General features: G+C 50.9%; 1 protein-coding gene across 1 annotated transcript in view; it reads right to left on the reverse strand.

Annotated features, from left to right (window-relative positions):
- Positions 1-20,711, reverse strand: part of FAM78B (family with sequence similarity 78 member B) — a 92,043-nt gene extending 71,332 nt beyond the window's left edge. The window contains exon 1 of the mRNA XM_068538349.1: positions 20,449-20,711. Coding sequence (XP_068394450.1) covers positions 20,449-20,711 — 263 coding nt within the window. The remainder of the gene's footprint in view (positions 1-20,448) is intronic.
- Between the last annotated feature and the right edge of the window lie 482 nt (positions 20,712-21,193).

Genomic DNA, 21,193 nt, shown 5'->3' on the forward strand with positions numbered 1-21,193 from the left:
AGGCTGGGGGAGGGTGCCAGGGAAGGCTCTCTGGGGAGATGCATCCTGGCTGGGAACTGCACGTAATTTGGTGTGGCTCTGGCTGAGGGACCAAGGAGGGACAGGCAGATGAGATGGATAAGAGACGCCTCTGGTCCCCTAAGCAGGGAAGGTTTAGCGTAACTTGCTAAGGAGTTTGAATCTTATCTCGAAGGGCATGGGCAACTGTAGGAGACTTTTAAGTAGGAGGGGGTGACCTGATCAGACTGATAGTCTGAGGTTCTCGCTCTGACCGTGAGGCAGAGGATGGCTGGTAGAGGGGAAGAGTGTGGAGATGGGAGGCAGGGAGGCCAGTAAGGAGGCCATGGCATTAAGGCAGGTGAGAAGCGGAGGCCTGCACTAAAGGAGTGGGGTTGGAGAGAAGAGGGCAGACAGATCCGAGAAAGATGAGTTAAGTAAGTCATGTTAAACAACAAGACTGGCAGATACTAAAACACCAACAATAATAATACGTATGGAGCCTTTAACCAGGCCCCACGCTAAACAGCTGGCATGGATCATCTCATTTAGTCCTTACCCACATCCTACAAGCCTCATAGGGGTGCGGGGTGGTGGAGGGATGGGGAAAGAACAGATGTCCACACGGACTGGAGGACAGATAAGACACAACCCGCTAACCTACCTTTGATGGAAATAAAAAAGGAGATTTTATCAAGGAGTAAGTAATGATGAGGAAGCCAAAACAGCTGACAAAAGTCACCAGTGAGATCCTGAACCCGAGTCAGTGGGTCCAGTAACCAGGGTTCCCAAGGAATAAAGGGATTGGCGGGTCTCTACTGTTAATTATTCAGGAAATAAATACCAAAACGTAAAATTGCCCGACAGTCTGCAGTCCGTCAAATGCGTGTGTGTGTGTGTGTGTGTGAGAGAGAGACAGAGAGAGAAAGGGAGAGAGAGAGAGAGAGACAGAGAGAGAAAGGGAGAGAGAGAGAGAGAGAGAGAGAGAGAGAGAGGGAGAGAGAGAGAGAATATGTTTTCACAGATCCACGCATGCTCCGGCATTTGGACGGGAAGAAAGAGCTGTGTGTAAGAGGGGGTCTAGGAATGGGTCTCATCCTCCTTATGAATGATCTTGATGTGGGTGTCACAGGAATGAAATCAACAGATGGCAATAAATTTGTAGGGAATGAAAGAGACAGATTTAAATCCAGGATCACAGGAACCCTTAAACTGCTTCTATGCAAGGGAGGCATATGAACATTAAATATTTCCTGAAGGATTAGCTCAGTTCTGAAAGGTGGGAGGCAGGGACAGGGAGGAGGAGGCTGGCTGTCCTCATGATGGAGCAGGAAGAATCAGAGAGTCATGGGGCGGGCGGAGACGGGAGCAGAGAGAGGTCTCCCATTCATCTTAAGCTGTACTGGCTCTTGACAGACAGGGAGTGGGTGGCTGTTTATTTCTCAAACCTCAGCTATTTTCTTCAGCAACAAGGTGTAAACTAACTCTGCTCAGGGCAAAATCTTCTGCTGCAAAGGGGAAAAATCACATCAAAGGTATAGAGCCCACAGGGGAAGGAGGGACCTTCCAGGGAGGCCCCCTCTCTGTTCTCCACAATGGTACCTCTCCCAGAGGCTCCCCTAGGAATTCATTCATCTTTCCATAAAAAAAGCAACTCCCTCTTCCAACCCCTGCCTAGGAAAGGAAGAAGTTTGGGGTTTCTTTGAAAGAGCCAGAGATGGGGTGGGTGTTAGGGGGACTCAACACCTGCCAGGCTTGACTATCATTTGAAAGGTACACATCAGCCCCCAGTTCCTTGGATCTCAAACTTCACCAGAGAAGACAGGTGGGAGGAGGCCCTCAGGTTGGGTTGAGTCCATTCTAGTCAAAGTGAAGGATGTGCCCCCCAAATGGCCCTGGGACAAAAAAATCCGAACCGTTGTCTGACATCCCCAGGATGCCAAGGACTGCGGTCATCACCAAACCTGCCTCAGACTCTCATCTCTTCCATCAAGGTTGTTCCTATCATGCTCGTCTCTCCAAGTCATAGGTGCCTCCTAGACATGGAACTGAGGCAAGATTTTACGTTCTGGATGAGTTTCCACCTGCCCAGCCTGTCTGAATGGCAAAATATATCATTCCAGAACACGTCTGGCATCCTGCCTTCCAGGGCATCCTGCAGGTTGGTACCAGATGCCAGCTTGGCATCAGTGCTTTGCCTGGGCTTTCAAAGGAAAAGAGAGCTTCTCAATGGGCAAAGGGGGTGTGTGGAAGGGCCTGTGTGGTACAGGACATTCACCTGCTCTGCGCTGTGTGGAGGAAGAGTCAGATGTCTCCGCCAATTCCCTTCCAGCTGCTTCATGAGTTTAAGAGAGGCCACAAAGCATTATCTTAGCGAAAGTCAGCAGAATGTCCAGTCCTGGGTCTGTATATGATCAAAGACAAGCTCAAGTCTGACACATTTGTGGCACCCAATGGGGCCCATCTATGCAAGTTTTCCAAATGGAAGGGGATTGACTCTTTTTCTTGGTTGGCTGCACATTAAGCTGATGCTCAAATTCAGGACCCAGAAGGCCAGTGGGATGGTAAAGTGGACAAACAGTGCATAATGAGTCAGAGGACACTTTGTTAGCCTATGCCTGCATCCTTCTGGCCTTGGACAACTCACACCACTTCTGAGTCTTTGTTTCTTCATTTGCAAGAGAAATGATACCTTCTCTACCTTTAGTCTCATAGTTACTCTGAGAAGCAAAACAAATGTTATGAGCCAAAGCACTTTGTAAGGTTTTATTACCAAAATGAAGGATGGTTATTAGTAACATGGCTTGGAAGGGCCAGAATCTTCCCTGAGGACAATTCAGGGGAGTGCTTTAGGCCTTCAGTTCAATGGACTAATGTCTCAGAGTTACTGCCACTGCCATTTTGTTGACAAGGCTTTTGACCTCAAGGGCCAATTTCTACCTTCTTCATTCAGGGTTTTATGGCACCTGGGACCACAAAGCATTGGGTTTATTGAGGATCCTGTCTGAGTCACTTTTTCTACCTCTGAATTAACCTTATTGATTATTGGGTCAGGGGTGGCACATTAAGCTGGCACTCACATTCAGAACCCATAAGGCCAATAGGATGGCAAAGTGGACAAACAGCGGGGAGTGAGTCTCGGGGGACATCTCCGTCAACCTCTCAGCAGAGGCAAAGGGCCTCCTGAGCATTGGTGTTCATTTCATTTTGGTTCGTGGGGCCTGGAATTTTCCTGGGCTTCCTCTTCTAGAAGCATTCGTTCCCTAGCCTTCCCCAGTATTCAGTGCTCAGGCTCAGTTTACGACTTTGTGATAATGACCTACAGTTCCTCTTTGCAGGTTTCATCCCCTGCCACCAAGCACACACACAAAGCCATCAGCGTTCCTAGAAATTCTGAGCTCATAACCTAATTCCAGGCCTTTGAGCTCTGAGTCTGGTTCTCACCCGCCTGGGGTTTAAGCGAGACCACATCTAGGGGGAGATGAGCAGAGAGGTGGTCAGGAAAGAACAAAGTGCAGCTTTGCAAGCCATCAATGGACACGGGGAAGGCTGTGTGTGAGGTGAGGACGGCCAGCAAAGTCCTAGGGGTTGCTGAAGGTAACAGCTGGCATCTCTTACTGGAACGCTGTGGTTCCAGAGATAAGAAGCAGGTACAATGCCGGCAAAATAACACCCAGGTGGGAATCAGTGAGCAGGAGGCCTGGGGAAGTCTGCTCGTGGCTGCTGCTGCCCGCTCAGGCCAGATCTCATCTGAGAACAGAGTCCAGGGGTGAGCAAGTTAGACCCAATAAGGATGCTTTAGGGAACTGGCACAATTCTGCCCCGAGAAGGCTGGGTGAAAAGGCGACTTAATGGTGGTTGTCAACTGGTTTTTACGCATCTGTAGGGTTCTCCCTCCTCTGGGTGAGCTCCCTGACCACGAAGCTTATGCTGGACCCAGCACAATGCCAAGTACCAAGGTGCTCAAAACACCAGCTGGCTGATCCAGCTGGATAAAGGGCTTTTACACAACCACAGCAGGTTTTTTCTTCACGGTATGAAACACTTCCCAGCACAGTTCCTGGCACATACCAGGTATTCAGTAAATTTTTGTCCATCTAGTTATTTGTTCACCCATTTAAAAAACATGTAACAAAAACATAGTGCCTGCAACGCCTCAGGCGCTATAACTAAGCACTTTATAAACTCATTTCATCTTCCTAACAACTTCATGATGTAGGAACTATTATTACTCCCTTTTATGAATGGGGAAGCAGAGGCACAGAGAGGTTAAGCTACCTGAAGCTACACAGCAAGCAAGTGGTGGAGGCAGGATTTGAACCTATGTGCAGAGGCTGCAAGGTCCATGCTTTTTAACACTACACTGCCTTCAGTCAAAGAGGAACGAAGGGCGATTTTCAGTGACCAGTGGCTCTGAAAGCCATGCCCTTCTCCACTGCGGCACACTCTTCCTGTTAATCTAAGGCTTCATCTTTAACAACACCAACTACAACAATGATTCTCTAACTCTGTGGTCCACTCACGTAGAAGCCCCAGACGAACACAAGGGAAGATGTGAGGGGTCTAGAGAGCTGGTAACACAAAGAATTCAAATCTTGGATACTATTCTTTCAAGAGTGGTTTTTTTGGCTTACAGATAAATCCTGAAATACCTTTCATATGCGTGCAGTTTGGTAAGAGTGCTTGCAATAGTTTTGTTATCGGATGTTCAAATTACTTGCTGTTCCCACCATTCTCAAGCCCTGCTTGGAATCTGAAGTTAACTTTTCTCTTTTAGGTGAAGCAATAATGTACTGATAACGGTGGTCAGGGCATAGATTTGGAGTCCTTTGAACCTGGTGTTAAATTCTGGTTCTAGCACTGTTACACGATCTTTCAAAAGCCTCAGTTTCTTTATGAGTGAAATAGAGATAAGATGAATTTAAATGAACTTTAAATGAGGTGTAATTTGTGTAAAACACCTAGCATCTCATGTTTGTCTTGTCCCTATTAGGTGATGAAACAATGATGGTTATCTGAGTTAGGAAAGGACTTACCCTGACAGTCAAGTGGGTGAGACACAGCTCAGATTTCTGATGGGTACTAAATGGACATGAGGGACGGGACAATTCATTCTACCACTTGGAGTCAGGAGGCCCAGCTGACAATCGTGGTTCAGACCCTTTCTTCCCAATACAGTTGTCTATTAGGCTAGGCCATTCCTGTAGACTGTCGTTCCATTTTGGAGTGTGTTTCCCAGAGAAATGACAAGATTTCATTAAAAAAATTAAATTCACTGAATTGAATTGCTATCAAAGGCACAGACAAAATTTTTAAAATGAACACAATCCTTCGAGGATCTCAACTGGTCTGCCACTTAACTCTTTGTATGACTTTGGACAATTCCTTTTACCTCTTTTAACATCTGGGCTTTTTTTTTTTTTTTTTAAGCCTGTAAAAAAAATAAAGGAGTCAGACCCAGGAACTCCAGCATCTTTTCAGCTTCCAAAGTTCTATCACTTTTTCTTTTACCAGCATCAGCTACCTAAAGGGAGCAATCAATTTGGAATCAGATGGCAACTGTGGCCACTTCCTCACTTAACCTGCCAAATCGCTTAAGCTTATGGAGCCTTGGTTTTCCCCTTGCTACATGGACAGTAATATCATCTCTAAGAGTGAGCATGAAGTTCAACAGAAGTAACATACACGAAAGCATTTTTGTAAATGCTGAAGTGCTAGCCTAGTCTTTTGTCATCGGAGTCTAGCTTTACGTGGTCCCAACCACCTTGAGATCTCCACAGCCCTGAATAGCTCAACGTAGGGAATCCGCCCCTCCTGCCTCCACCTCTGGAAAGAATCAGCCTGCTGAGTGCCAGGGCCGTGCCAGGCATGCGCGCCTTCTCAGGGGTCCCTGGGTATGCCTTCCAAAGAGCAGACAGCTATTGGAAAGCATACCCCGCCTCCCTCCCACCCTCCTGCCTCCCGTTGGTCTTTCTCAGAGCCATCTGGAAGAGAAGGAGGCAAAACAAGCTCACGAACTGCCAGAAGCCAAATGCCAGTGCAAAATGAGCCTCGGGGGTAAGGCCCAAGGAAGAAAAGTGTGGAATCCTGGAGCCAACTCGAGCCTCTGATGCTACAGAGAGACACTGAGGATGGCTGTGCTCGAGCGGGGTCCTGAGGCTCTCCAGGAAAGCAGCTTCTTTTCCAGCAGGACATTCTGGCTTGTCAAGGCCAACTCGGGGCCCTGAAGTGTGTACAGATGGGTGGCAAATGCAGTAGTCATTCAGCAGTCGCTTACCACACGGCAGAGACACTGGGTCCGCGGAGAGAGCAGTTTGCGCCCGTCAGCCGTGCCCAGCGCCCAGTGGGGGTCTGACGGGCTCTCTCGTCCTTAGCTGTGGACCCAAGATCCTCAGGGTGCCTTGGCTCCCCTCCTCACCCCCAGCGCCAGAGCGCTAAGAAACCTCAGCTCTTTCTATCAACGCGCCTTGCCTAGGCAGACAACTTGCTTTGAAAGACATTCATTCAAACCCGAAAAAGTAGCCACTGAAAGCTCTGTCTATGGTTGAGGAACAGAAGGATCTAGCAAGCAAATCATAATGTGGTAGACTAAATATCTTGAAAAACCCTCCATTACAAATTTCGTACTGAATCCACAGTTGAGCTTTGCAAAATAAACCCCCAGGGGTCAGAAAAGAAGAGGAAACTGAAAGCCAAAGAGGTAAACAGGCTCAGCCTCAAAATGCATAAAGAAACAGTGAACAGCCCTGCAGGAAGAGTCACGAACACACAGGCAAGAGGGAGAAATTTCAGCAGGCTTTCTCAGTAATTGATAGATCAAGCAGATAAAACTTGGCAAGAATACAGAACATTTGTATAACACAGCTAACAAACTTGAGCTTATGGACATAAGAAATAGTGAAAACACATTCATTTAAAGCATACATAGAAGCCAATCAGAAATGTTCAGAAGTTGGATGGAGTGACCCGGAACTGGGATTTTGAACTCACGTGGAAAGCGATTTCCCGCAGGGGGACCCATCTCAGTTCTGTCCTGGGTCATGCATCTATCACACCGCTGACAAACGGGTATGGCACCCGAAGAAAATGAACACCTGAGACTGGAAATGATTGCATGTAGAGTTGTAACAGCTCAGGAGTTCATTGTTACCTTGTACATTGGTCTGCGCTCTTGAACTCTGGATATATACTTAGCCCTTGACCTGTCCCAGAGAAGACAGCCCGACCATTCCACCCACTTCTTTTTCTCCGGCTACTCTGCTTCCATTTAACCAGAGGTGTTTCTAAGAGAATACTTTTTCAATGTCTTTGTTCTTTCAAAATGGCATGACAACACTCCAAGATGCTTTTCCTTTTCGTAGAAAGTCATCAACACTAGCGTGTAATTCTAGATCCCAATCCTGATGCCCAGACATTCCAGGAAGCACCAGATGCTGAGGGAAAATCTTGAAAAAAAACCTCTCGGCATCCAAGTAGGGGATTTCCTTCTCAGAATAACCACCTAAACATGCCTGTGTTCTGATCTAGAAGCATCCCTACTCTGCTGGGCTCAATGGTGGTTGTTTGTCCAATTGTAGGGTACCTGGCCTATGACTCCTCAATCCTGAGTCTGAAGACATTGATACAAACCGCAGAAACTGTGGCCCCATGTGAGTGGAGAGGAAACTGTCTTAAACGCTAAGTGGTCGCAAACAGTCCCCCATGGGGGCTGTGCCCGAGTGTCTCGGCTTCAGTGCTGGACCCACGCCACTATTCATCCATTTGGCGAAAGAGATTGGCCGCTTAATAAAAAAAGTAACGGTGCACAGATCCTAAGGTCGACAGACAGGGTTTCCATGAAAACTTTCTCACGTCGGCAAATGCACCTTCCTCGTGTGGACAAATTCCCCCCTTCCATTCGGCGCTGAGGCCTGGTGGCTACTGCGGGAGAAACGGGCCCTCAGCGCTACATCTGCACCGTGACCCCTTTCCGTCAGCCTTTCTCCAGGTCCAACTCTCGGTATAAGTATGCAGCAGGTCCATCTCTGAAAGTCTTTCCAACAGTGACTAAGCAACCCCACCGGTACCCAGCTGGTCTAGATTCCCTGTGGGATTCAGGTCCTGAAAAGACAAGCTCTCCAGAGACATCTGAGAGGAACCGGCATTGGCCAGTGCAGGAGGATGCCTGCCTCGACCACAGAGGGGCCGCTTGGCATTCCCAGCTCCTACCCTCCCTTGCGTCTCAGAAGCCTCTCAGCTGGGGCCACTCAGCTTGGCCACCCGCCTGGAGATGGTTACCTTAAGGGGCTTTTCTGCAGAGAAGACTCTGGAGTGTGGCTGTTCTCTGGCCTCAGGGCGGGGGTGGGGGGGGGCGGTGAGAGCAGCTGCCACCCTTGCTTGGACCCCGCCTCCCCCGCCCCCAGCTTCACACCTGGCAGGACAAACGGTCAAGAGTTTGTCCCGACTTGTCGGGCAGGAACTAGGCTGCGTGTGGCTTCCCTGGGCCCTGTCCACCCCCCATCAATTGTCCTCTTTATCTTAGGATCTGCTCTCGACACCCAGGCCTTTCTGATGGCTGCTGAGAAGACAAGGGCAGTACAGCATGTTCTGAACCCCCTTTCGTGCTCCCTCTCTCTGCTCCAGACTGTGCGCTGACCAGCCCTGAGTGCTTGTCCAATGAATCCCCTCCTCCTTGCCCCCACCCGCTCTGGGGATGTCCACAGCGCTCTGGTCCTAGCTGTTTCAGCTTCCTCACCAGACCTCTGGAACTCTAGTTTAGTTGCCCCTTTAAGTCACAAGCAATTTTCCGCATAAAGATCATCCCCACTCATGAGATGAGAGTGGAAGCCCAGTGCAGTCTCAGAGGGTCCAAGGAGGACAGAGGATCTCATGGGCTCCCCCGGCGGCAGCCCCCTCTGCATTTGTGTCTCCTACCTCAGAGGGAGAGGGTAAGCCCGACAGGGAGGACCCAGGAGGACAGGGGGCCTGGAGGCAGGCGTCCGGCTGAGGCCCAGCAGCTTGAAGAGTGCCTGGCCCGAGCAGGGAAACCAGAGGGTCAGAGAGCAAGCAGGGAGACACTGAGATGGACACAGAGACAGCACAAGTGGTGGACAGGGACGAAGGCAGGCAGAGCCTTCATATACTGAAAAATAAACTTCATATACTTCAAATACTGAAAAATCAGGCAGCAGGGCTGATCAGACAGGTACAGGGAGCCCTGAGAGTTACCAGACTTGAAAAGGCCAAGCCAGGTTGGTGGGACAATGGGGAGAGTCCCAAGGAGGCCAGGAGACCTAAAGGTGCCTCCTCCTCCAGGGAGGCCTCCAGGGAGGGCCAGGGGTAGGTCCCAAGTGCAAGTTTTGAGAGGGAGGGCCAAAGCTGGAATGGGACCGTGTGTGGGGAAGGCAGACCCCCTGACATCGCACTGGATTTCCAGAGTCTTCCTCGTGAAAGGCAGTCTGGAGTGGTGCAAAGATCTTGGGTTCAGCCAGACAGGCAGAGGTGACAGGCTGCTCGGAGGCACAAACTCGGCCCCTTCAGATCCCAACAAGGGCAAAGCAGATTGTACTGTAGCCCCGACCCGCTGGCTCCTGCTCCTCCCCACCTCCCACCTCCTTTAGAGTAAGCAGACACAGGACAATTGGATCATGCCCCTATGCTAAAATGTATCGAGTCCACAAAAAATAAAAGGGGGGAAGAAATGGAGAAAACCCAACTAAAAGCCACAACAGAAACAGAGTCTCCAGGCTGCTAGGATCTCCCTCTCAGACTCCCCCATCTGCTCTGCTCCACAGGGGCCGCGCAGCTGAGCCCTGCTGTCAGGGGAGGGCCCTGGCCCCCTCACAATCTGTCATCTCTGATACCACTTGGATCCCGTTTCTTCTGGAGCTGCCAGGGGCCATGGAGCTATCCTGCCTGTCTGTGGGCAGGGCCCAGGGGCCCAGGGATGGCATCAGCGCCTGGCCTTGGGGGGGTGGTGGTGTTGAGGGGTGGAGAAAAGGACTGGGGGGGGGCTGGTGTTGAGGGGTGGAGAAAAGGATTTCTGGGTTGTTGGGCATCCATGCTGAAACTCAATTTCCAATTTTTCCGTACACCCCTCCTCCCCTGGGCTGCCGAGCCCTCCCATTTCCTGCCATCTGTGATGGGCGTCTCTGGGGAGCCCCTCTGTTTTCTGGCTTGCTAATCACTGCCTATGGACACTGGGAAAAGGCTGGTTTCTCTGCTCCTGGCAACTGTGTAGACATCCCCTGGGCCCATCTGAGTTCCTCTCTGTGCGGCCCAGGGCTGTGCTGCTTCCTCCCTTGGGCCCGTGGCCATCTCTGCCCACAGACTTGGCCCCTCAGCAAACGGGGGGCGGGGGGGTGGCTGTGGAAAAACAGGCGGTGGTGAGCCCTGATGACTGCTTTACAGACCAGGGGTGCCCCCTGCCTTGACCCACGGAGCGAGCCACCTGCTCCCCCTCAGGTCTGGTGTGGCCTGGTGGTGAAGAACACTGGCTGTGAAGTCGGAGGGACCTGGGTCTGAGGCCCAGTTCTAGCACTCCCTCGCTGGAGTTCAGTGTCCTCTCTGGGCTTCAGTGTCCCCATCTGTAAAGTGAGCAGCTGGGCCAGACGATTGCCCACAGGGCCCTGACACCCCCAAGTCAAGGAGGGCTCTGCTGACCCACCACTTGCATTTTCCCGGCTGTTTCTCTGCCCTGTAATCTAGACTCTGCTATGACTGGCAGCTGGAAGCAGTCACGTGCAAGGCAGCTGGAAGGGCAGAGTGCTGACCTGGGTGCTGGGATGGTCTCCTGGGTCTGACCCCGAGACCCCGATCTCATTAACATGCCCTGACCAGCTGAGCAAACGGGCTGGGAGGTGAGGAGGCTGCTTGTTTCCAAAGTGATTTCAACCCTTTGTTCCCCAGGTCCCCACAGCAAGGACAAAAGCAAGCACTCAGGAAATATCCTGAATGCTCCCTGCTCATCCATTTGTTCATTCATTCACTCTATCGTGCAATCATTCGTTCTTAATGTGGCAGTGAAACATCATAAGGAATCACTGGAATTCTGGTTTCTGATCCTGGCTCTGTCACTTATGAGCTGGGTAATGCTGGCAGGTTACCTACCCTCTCTGGGCCTCTGTTTCATCATCTCTAACATGGGGAAAGCATGGCACCTGTCTCTCAGACAGTGCATACGAAGCATTTAGCTCTGGATAAGTGTTCAACATTAAGTTGATCATCATTAAGTTGAGTATGTTGTTCATGGCCTCGTGGGGAGACAGACAATAAGCAGATACCTGCCCACTCCTTAAAGTGTACACATGTCCCAGCAAGACAGACTCCTGGCTCCGAAGGCCAAGAAGAAATCTTCAACAGGAGTTTGGGTTTAGTTTTTTGGCACAAATCTCTTCTCCATCCTTAAACAAGGTGAAGGCTGTTTATGGAAGTCTGAAAGGGAGTCTCAAACATTTGAGTCACTTAAAACCTGGTCTTGAAGTGAGTTCCCCAGGCTCAGCCGTGGAGGCTGCCATCTTGGAATGGAGGCTCAGCCTGTGGCTCGTGGGAGGGGGAAGAATGAGAAGGCCACATCCTGTTCTCTTTCAAGCCTCTCCCTCCCCACACATACCAGCTCCTGAACCCTTCCTCCCGCCCATGCCTAGGGCAAAGGAACATCTCATTTGTCTGTTTCTGGCAGTTCCCAGGCTTGCCAAAGGCTGTTCCTGTCACCACTCATGCCCTCAAGCCATGACCTCCTTGGCCTGCATGCCCCCTCAGGATGCTGCAGAGCTTGCTGACTGAGGATGCTGATTTATTGCTGCCCATTAGCCAGACCTCTGACAGCCTCTGAGCACCCCGGCCTGACACAGCCCACAAGCCAGCTTGGAAAGGTCAGGTCTCAAGAGAGGAAGCCAGCCACCAAGGTGCCATCACGTGGCACATGGCCTTATTTATTTTGTCTTAATCAGACAACCTGAAAATTTCGCTTTGCTCCTGTTGAACATATTTAGATGTTTCTATCTACCTTCTCTTGTCTTCAGAGGCCATAAATGATGCCCCCCAAAGTGCCCATGTGCCGACTGACCCTGGGGTGCTCAATGGCTCTGAGCACGTGGCTCTGAGGATGACCTCTCGCACCCCCACCTCCTATCCCGGGTGGGCGCTGACCATGCACTTGGCTCAGGAGGGCACTAGGGCAGGAGCTGGAAGCCCTGATTCTACCAGCGCCTGCCCAAGTGACCTCAAGTGACCTTGAGCATGTTACTTATCTCATCAGCTTGCTTATCTAAAATGGGAAAAATGTTTACCCTAAATAGGTTTCATGATTATTTTGGGATTATGTGAGGTCCCCTTATAAAGGGTTTCTTCTTCATGGTTTCTTTCTTCATGGTTTCTTCTTATAAGGAAACAAAATCATGGAAGTATATGTTAAAGATATACTAAAGATATATTGGAAAGAATATATTAGAAATGGTTTCGGACACAGATTATTTCAGGTGTGGGTCTCATCGTCCACCCAGGCTGGCAACTCCAGACCTTCCTGAGCCTGGACAGCATGGCTGACACGCTCTAGTACCCCCCCAGCCCCGAGTCCTCGGCTCCTCATCTGGGGCCTGACTGGTACACCTCAGGAGGACCTGGGGGCAGGGCAGGCAGTCCCCACGAGGACATGGCTGAGTTGCAGGCATTGCACCAAGGACTGGGAGCGGCCAGGGCCCTGCATGCTGCTCATCTGCCCGGGGCAGATCCAGGAGGGCGACCTCTGGGTGGGGCAAGAGTTAGTAGCTACCACCCTCCGCTGCGTATGAATGGAAAACAGCCCTGGCCCTGAAGGATCTACAAAGCGAGTCTCTCTCCTCCCCTCTGGCTCTGAGTGGGGCTGTGGGAGAGCAGTGGCTGATGCATGAGGGACCCCTCTCCAGAGTGTGAATGCTTCTCTCTGCCAGGGGAAGCCACAGGGTCACAACCTCCCTGTTCCTTGAGGCTGATCCAGAGTCACCCTCTAGTAATAATAACAGCCACACTCTATAATAATAAAAAAGCAACACGTGCACAATACACTACAGTTTGGAGAGCCCTTTCACACTTTTCATCTCACTTGATTCCTGACCCCCAGCCAAGGAGACAAGACAGATCTTTTCATTGTCTATTTACCTGCATACAATCTAGACACTGGATTGTTAAGGAACCTGCCAAAGGTCACACGGCTGGAAATCGAACCCAGGTTTTCTGACTCGAATCCCTGTGCTGGGGAGCCAGCTGCTATACCTTCAACTGGCACAGTGAACAGTTCCAACTGGCTTGTATCAGAGCCACCGAGGGAGCAGGGTCCACACAGCTAACACACTGGCCCGAGGGGGCCTTGGAAAAGGAATAATAGTATAAGAATTCCTGGGAGCCAGCGGAATGTCCGATGAGCTGATGGTAGAGCCAGGGGTCCTTCCCACCACCAGAAGGGGGTCCTCTTTTCTTCCTAATCATCTGTCCAAACAGCAATTGTCTGGAGAGTTTGAGGGATGAACAGACTCACAAGTCCAGTAACTGAGTGGTCTGGGTGACTGTCAGCTGGGGTCCAGGGCTGTCCATCTGAGCTGACATGTGATCCCCAGGGAAGATTCTGGAGAAGACAGCACGGGGCTAAAACCTGCAGTCCAGACTGGCCAGCTCGGGGTCCCTGAGAGCTGAGGAGGCATCCCCCTGCTCCCAGGGAATGAGCTTCTCAGCAATGGATGGACCTGGTCCCTTGCCCTCTTGGCTCCACCCTCTCACAAAGATTCAGCTCAGCCACTTACTAGATGTACAGTCTCATCTGACCCCCGTGAGCCTTAGTTTCCTCATCAGGTATAAGAGTAGCTTCTAGCTCCCAGGGCCATAATAGAGAGGGTCAGACAAGATCAGAGTGCTACACAAATCAGAGGGAAAGGGGATATTTGGGATCTTGCATCTTACACCAGATTCTGCATTTCGTTACTCAATCGCCAGCCTTCTTTAACCTGGCACATGAAGCATCTGCAGACCTAACCCCGCAAACAGCATTTGCCTCTGCTGTCATGTGGAAGGTCGCTGACATCTCGCAGTCCAACACCTCCCAGCTCACCCGTCCCTGCTTTCTCCATCCTGTGCAGCTGTATTTCAGCATCCCAGGCTACACAAGCCACATCCCGTTGTTAACTCCCATTTATTTCTCCCCTTCTCTTTTCTGAATCATTTGTTTCCTCCCCTGTTCCTCCTACACCTCCCCTCCAGCTCCAGAGTTGTGCTTTATCTCCAGAGAGCTTAATGCTTCCTGATAAGACCAGCTAATCCTCTGCTGCTCCTCTCTTGCGGAGATGGAGAAGATTAGAGGCAAAGGGTCAGTCCGCCTCCCCTTCAAGGGCACTCAGGACTTTAATAAGGGAATTGGATCCTGCTTTCCCATCTGATGCTCTGGGACTGAGGGTCCCCATCGTTTCTGATGAGGAGCAGCTCTCGCTACTTCCAGATCACGAGGCCCCTGACTGGGGGGTGTAATGGGAATGGGGGATGGGTGTTGATGCAAGTCTCCGCGGGGAGACAGAGGAAGTAACAGATGTGAGCCCTGTGCTGAGGCGCGTTGGACCTGGTAGGACAATGCACCTGGAGGCTCATCAGGCTCCCTGGACAGATAAGCCGAGCTGGCCCTCAAGAGCAAAATGCCCGAAGGAGGCACCTCTATGACCAGTGAGAGCCACACTCACAGCCATGCCGCACACGCAGCCGTGAACAAGGGCGGAGGTGTTCACTTTGTGGGCAATGACCCTATCAGGCAAGGTATTTAAGTGATTGCTAGGGCCATCACCTCCAGAAGCCCTGGGGCTCAGGCCGCGAGTTAATGATGCAGGTGGAACTGTGCTGCGACAAGGTTTCTATGTCCCATCTCCTTGGGCAGGCGGTGAATGCCACTTTGTAGTAGGTGACGTGACAGTGAGGCTTCAGTGTTTGCTGAACCTCACTCGTGGCGTTCAGAACACCTCAGGGCGACAGAAGAAGTGACGGACACGAGCCCTGGGCTGAGGAGCAGCGGATCTGGTGGGACGATGCAGGTCAAAATGACACAGAAGCACAGCGGAGTTAAACTGTATGTGCTACGTGACTGCTGGAATGTCAAGAGTTGGACAGCTTTGTGGGGTTGCCGTAGGTTTTATATGAAAAGCTAATTCTGCAGAGGCATGATTTGTTGAAGAGGACACAGACTATTTGAGGTCAGAAAAATGGCTCCTTTATTTATTTGTATCCAATGTTTATTGAACTTCTGCTATGGGTCAAGCACTGTTCACAGAGAATAAAATGGACGTAATACCTGCTTTAATGGGGCTCATATTCTTGTAGATAAGTCAGATGTTAAATAAACATATAATTACTTGCTTACTTGCAACAATTACTTGCAACAACTAAAAGAATAGTGTATTACTCGAGAGAACAGGAGAACCCTAATTTAAACTATGAACTCAGGGCTGCCTCTCTGAGCAGGTAACAGTTGAGACCTGAATGAGGAGCAGGCATTTTGCGAGACAAGCGTGGGCGAGAAGAGCATTTCAGACAGAGAGCAGCACATGGAAAAGTTCTGAACTGGGATGAAGCTGGTTCCTTTGAAGAAATGGAAAAAGGCTGATGGGGCTTAAGAACAGAAATCCAAAGAGTGGGAAGAGATTTTCAAGTTTTATCTTGATTGCAATGGAAAGTCATTAAAGGGTTTAAGCAGGAAAGCGACAGCATTTATGTTTTTAAAATATCACTCTGGCTATCGTATGGGGGATAGACCAGAGGGAGGGCAAGAACGGAGGTGGCAAGTTTGGTCAGAAATCCTCCATCGGAGCAAGTGATAGGTGATGGTGACATGTCCTAACATGGAAGGGGTGGACGTGGTGGCTGGATTAGAGCTATCTGTGAGATGCAATCAGCAGGATTTGATGATGGACTGGACGTCTGGGGAAGTATCCAGAGTGACACCCAGATTTTCAGCTGGAGCAATCCAGGGACTGGAGGTGTTATTTATTAAGATGGGAAAGAACGGTGGAGGTGCAGCTTTTGGGTGGGAGCTACAGCAGAGATCAAGAGTGCAGGTTTGGATACATTAAGTTCAAGATGTCTTTCAGACAGCCAAGTAGAAATTGTATGTAGGCACACACACCTACACTGCAGGTGACTGTGTAGCACAGAGACCATCTGCTGCTATTGGGATGGATGAAATTACCATCCATCCAGTATGGCGTGAGAAATGTCCTGATGAACTGTCCTAGGAGGTCAGCTAGAGGAACAGCCAGAAAAATAGCATGAAAGCTAAATGATGGAAGGAGTCAAGACACAGGAAGCTGTCAACTATGTGGAATATTGATGAAAAGGTGAGTGCGTCTCAAAGTGCCTGCTGGATCTGGCAACATGGAAAAGCCCAGACGAACTGAGCAAGAACAAATCTGGAACAGATAGAAACCAGCTTGGATTGAACTGAACAGTCAACAGAGGTGGGTGGGTATAGTCAAAGCCTCAACAGTGTTGGCTCTGAAGGAGGAGTAGAGAGACAGGCAGGAGCTGTCTCCTGAGAGGAGTAAGCTCTGACCTCCTCAAGCTTCACCCAGGACAAGGTTCTCCAAATTCTATACCATCAGCCCTAAGCTGACCAGAGAGCTCCCTACGGCTCTAGAAGACAACGCACATGGGCTCAAAGGGAGCGGGAAGGGCCTCCAGCCAGCCACTGCCGGCTCTCCCCTTGACCTCAGCTTCACCTTCATCCTTGGCACGTGAACCTCACTCTTTGTTCTTGGGTATTGTACTCTAGCATGCAAAACTGTTCCATCATGGGGTGGGGGGGGGGGGATGGATTGGGAGTCTGAGATTAGCAGATGCAAAGTATTACATATAGAATGGATAAACAACAGTCTTACTGTAGAGCACAGGGAACTATATTCAATATCCTGTGATAAACCATAATAGAAAAGAATATGAAAAAGAATGCATACATATGTATAACCGAATCACTTTGCTGTACAGCAGAAATTAACAAAACATTGTAAATCAACTATACTTCAATAAAATAAATTAAAAAAAAAGAAACTGTTCCATCATAAAGGTCTCATGCCTCTACTGTAAAGCTCCTGTATGCCCAAGAGGCATGGAGAAGGTATGAAGAGCTTCCTTATACTCTTCTGGTTAAGAAGACCTGACCTTACTTAACCTTCTCTTTTCCAGATCATATTGTCCTAGGCCTTCCCCAACAGACCCTTTCTGACCTCATCTCCCACTGTTCTTCCCCCTGAAAGCTCCTCTACTACCTACGCATGCCCCCTTAAGACGCCTTATATTTTCCTACCTCCATACCTTTGTTTTTCCCCTTTAGAACTAACTAGTCCCTCCTCCTTGCCTCACTGAATCTCATCCACCTCTCACATTCAGCTTGAGTCCTTACACATCTAGAAAACCCGGCCTGGTCCCCTGCCCCTCTCTCTGGCCTTCCTCCTACACTGCTTGGGAGCACTGGCTTTTTCTGCGTGTGCCCCTACCTCCTACACTGAGGATCAGTGACGCTGTGTGCTTATTCCTTTGTTTTCTTTGCTGGCGCTGGTACATCAGAGGCGCTTGGTAAATATTTGTTTATTGATGGGTTGATTGAGAAAATACAGTAGCCCTTCCTCCCTGAAGGATGAAGCCTTGCAGTGGTCTCAGCAGGGCTGCATGACCGGGGCTCATCAGGGCCAAATGAGAAATAAGTGGGTTCCACAAGCATTTATAGCCTGTTTCCTGTAGAATTATTGAAGGAAGTTCCAAGTCATTTGAGTTCAAGTTCAAATTAAGCTCCGGCCATCCTGACCATCAACTATTTCAAATGCTCCTGTAGAAGCCTACTCGTTTTTGGAAATGTTGCGAATTTAAACCACAAAAGCTCATGTTTTCTTTTAAACCTATAGATAGAAGTTTCTTGGCATTTTAAGTTGCGGGTTTCCTCTGGCATAGTCCCTTTTAAATGTTGAAAAGGTAGCTTTCTAACCTACACTCTCTCATCGTGTCATGCTTCATGTAACAAGAGCATTGCACAGGGGTGAAAATTCAGCCTGCAGTGTTTTTTCCACTCAAGGTACTGGCTAAAGTGGACATAGTAACTAATAGACTTCAGTGACTTTCATGCAATATGAGTTTCCATCAAAAAGTTTACACTGATGAAGTTTTCAGGGCAGAAACATTTTGTGGAAATTGGTTCAATCAAATCTGGGCTCCAAAGTGGCCTTAGACACATAGCAATTATTGCAGCCATGAAGAGACAGGTAGACCCTTGACCCATTTCTAAAATAATATGCTTTGTGATTTGCTCCCTGGCACCAACAACAGGAAAACCAAGAATCTTAAAATACAGAAAGTGGTAGTTTAAAGGCAAAACTTTTTTCCCAAATCCCAAAGGCAAGAATTCAGCAAGGAAGGGTCAGGGAAGATGTGTCCCTCTGGGCGGGCACCAACTCATGCCCATTAAAGCAGGTTCCCATGAGGGCATATCCTCTCATAGTCAAGGAAGTTCAACTACCGTGTGTGTTTATACCTCACCTCGGCTTCTCCTGAGGTAGAATATATTTTCTTTTATGGAAAGAATGATTTATTTGCTTTCCGAGTACTAATTTACAAGAGATGTGAGGCAACAGAGAGCCTTGGCTGTGCAGTCTTGGGAAAAGTAAGGCTGTTTCGGCTCAGTACCTCCTAGCCTCCTCCAGAGGGGCCCCAGGCTGCAGTTACAGCCCCCCAGCAAGGCTGCACACTGCCATTAGGGCCAGGCCAACAGGACAAAAGGGAGGGTGCCCTTGCCCTGTCTGGGGCTTTTTCTGACTTGGCTGGAAATAATAAGTTTCTTAAAAAAACATCTTTAAGAGACACATGTGTTCAGATATAATCATTCTTTCGAGGATGTGTCTGTTTTTAAATGGCATGATTCACCCCAAATAGTATGTCCCCCATTTCTCATATCCAGCTGCCATACAGAAAGACAAGAACACTCTATGTGCAGAGGCACAGAAGAAACTGGGCTGTCACACATCTTCCCTAGGAAGGAACTTTCTCCAGCATTTAGCTTTTACGGTGAAAGAGAAAAGTTCAAACTCTTTGGGGTGGGGATGGGAGGGGGGAGAAACAAAGCGACCTGTCAAAATTCCTTTTAGCACCTACGACTAGTGTTAACTCACATGCTCTCAGAGTGCAATAAAAAGCCTCCAAACTGCTGTTAAAGAGATAGTTTGACCTTTTAAAATGGAAACTCTCCCACCTTGTATCCATATTCAAAAGATGAACCTTGGGAACTCTAGAGTTTTAGATTAATAATGAAATGAGGCTGCCTTTCCAGAACAGGGTTTCCCTACAGGCTGCAAGCTAATTAGGGTGCTCTAGACCTACATTGTAACAGCAGGTAGAACGCAGGCCCCAAACCTTTTGTCCATTGTAGTTGCCAACTGCCCATAGTCTACTTCTGAAAGGAGGCTGGCAGGGAGTCATGAAAATTTAGTAAATAAAGAAGTCCTGGACGCGACTGTCAGTAGCCTGCGGTTCCGGGGCAGGCTGTCGGCCCCTGGCGGCAGAGGAGTCGCCGCGATTTCGGGTCTCCACCGCAGCCGCCGAGCTCGGCGCGCACCGAGCGGCGCTGCTGAAAGAAGTTGGAGAGCTCCCAGATCGCCAACAGAATTCGGCGGTGGGCGCTGGGGAATCACTTCCAGCGTCGCAATCAGTAAAGTTTTGGAGTAAGTAAAGACTTTAGACCGACAAGAGACCCATACTTTCCTTGAGCATAAGACACACACCGCACCACGCCAGCCAGAGGCTGCTCTTACAAGGCCATCAGCCCTGCTCCACCGGGACGCGCCCGATGCCTTCCAGTTCCCACCACCCCAGTACTCGTCCAGAGGGAGCCGAGCCAGAAAAGCGGCTCTCCTGGGTTTGCGGTTCCGGATGCAAATGCCTCCAGGCTTCCCGGCCCGGGGGACAAGGGCTAGAAGTCAACAATCGAGGGAACAAGGGCAGAACCACCAAGTCCAGCTGGGACACCCGGGACCTTCTCCTCCAAGCCCGCTCGGGTTTCTCCAACGGACGCGCGCGGCACAGCCCACGCGCCCCCGGCACTCCACTCCACTCCTCTCTACAGGTCCCCCCCAAACTCTTCCCGGGAAGCCCCACAAAGCACAGACGGCGCCCCGAAACTCCCAGGGCACTAGCCAGCCACCCCCACCTCCGTCTCTCGAACCCTCCTTATCGCACCGTTCTCGCGTTCATGGGGAGTCAGAAGCAAACCACGAGAAAATGCCTTCGCGAGGAGCCTCCCTACACACACCCGCCCTGTCACTGAAACAAAAGCGTAGGGAGGAGGGAGATGGAAGAGGAGGCGGGAGGAAGGTTTAGAAAGAGGATGGGGAGAGCAGTAAGAAGGAGCTGGGGAGGAGGGTCGGGATCAGGAGAAGAGACCGGGGCCAGGGACCCCGTTCCGACTCCGCGCGGCCGGTCGCTTACATGCCCAGGTCGCTGTAGGTGTTGAAGAACTCCATCTGGTTGCACGCCTGGATCCAGCCCACCACCCAGGTCTCGTGGCGGGGGATGGGGGGCATGACCACGCGGGCCGAAGCTTTGAAGTAGGGGGTCTTGTAGCGCAGGACGATGGGCGAGGTCTCCTCGATGCGCGTGGGGCACTGGTCGATGGTGGCGCACACATCGTACACCACGATGTTCTCGCGCCGGATCCGCGCCTTGCAGGTAATGCTTTGGATACAGCCCATCCTGCCGCCCGGCGCCGGCGCGGCGCGGCGTGGGGCAGCGCGGGGGACCGCGCGGGCAGCCGGGGGCGCCCGTCACACCGGCATGGCGACGCGCCGCCCGCTCCGGGTCCGGCTCAGCCCGTGCCTAGGAGCGGTGAGTCGGCGCCGGGCATTCTCCGAGGCAGCCCCCTCCTCTCGTCGCCGTGCCGGGTCTCCGCTGCCCCGACGCCCGCCCGCCCCTGCCCACGCCCGCCCCCTCTCTCCGGCAGGGCGCGCGGAGCGTGCGCTCCTAGGAGGCGGCGGGCGCCCCCGCCGGCTCCAGGGCCGGCGCGGAGGGCAGGGAGGGGAGCGGCACTGCGAGGAGTGGTGCCCACCCCGGGCCGGAGCCCCCCGCCCCTCGCCGGAGAGGAGGAGGCGGCAGCGGCGGCGGCATGTAGCCGGGGGAGGGCGGCGGCGGCGGCAGCGCCGGGTCTGTCTGCCTCCGCGGTAGCAGCAGCAGCAGC

Source organism: Eschrichtius robustus, chromosome 3, assembly GCF_028021215.1.
Source record: "Eschrichtius robustus isolate mEscRob2 chromosome 3, mEscRob2.pri, whole genome shotgun sequence".
NCBI classification, from domain to species: domain Eukaryota; kingdom Metazoa; phylum Chordata; class Mammalia; order Artiodactyla; family Eschrichtiidae; genus Eschrichtius; species Eschrichtius robustus.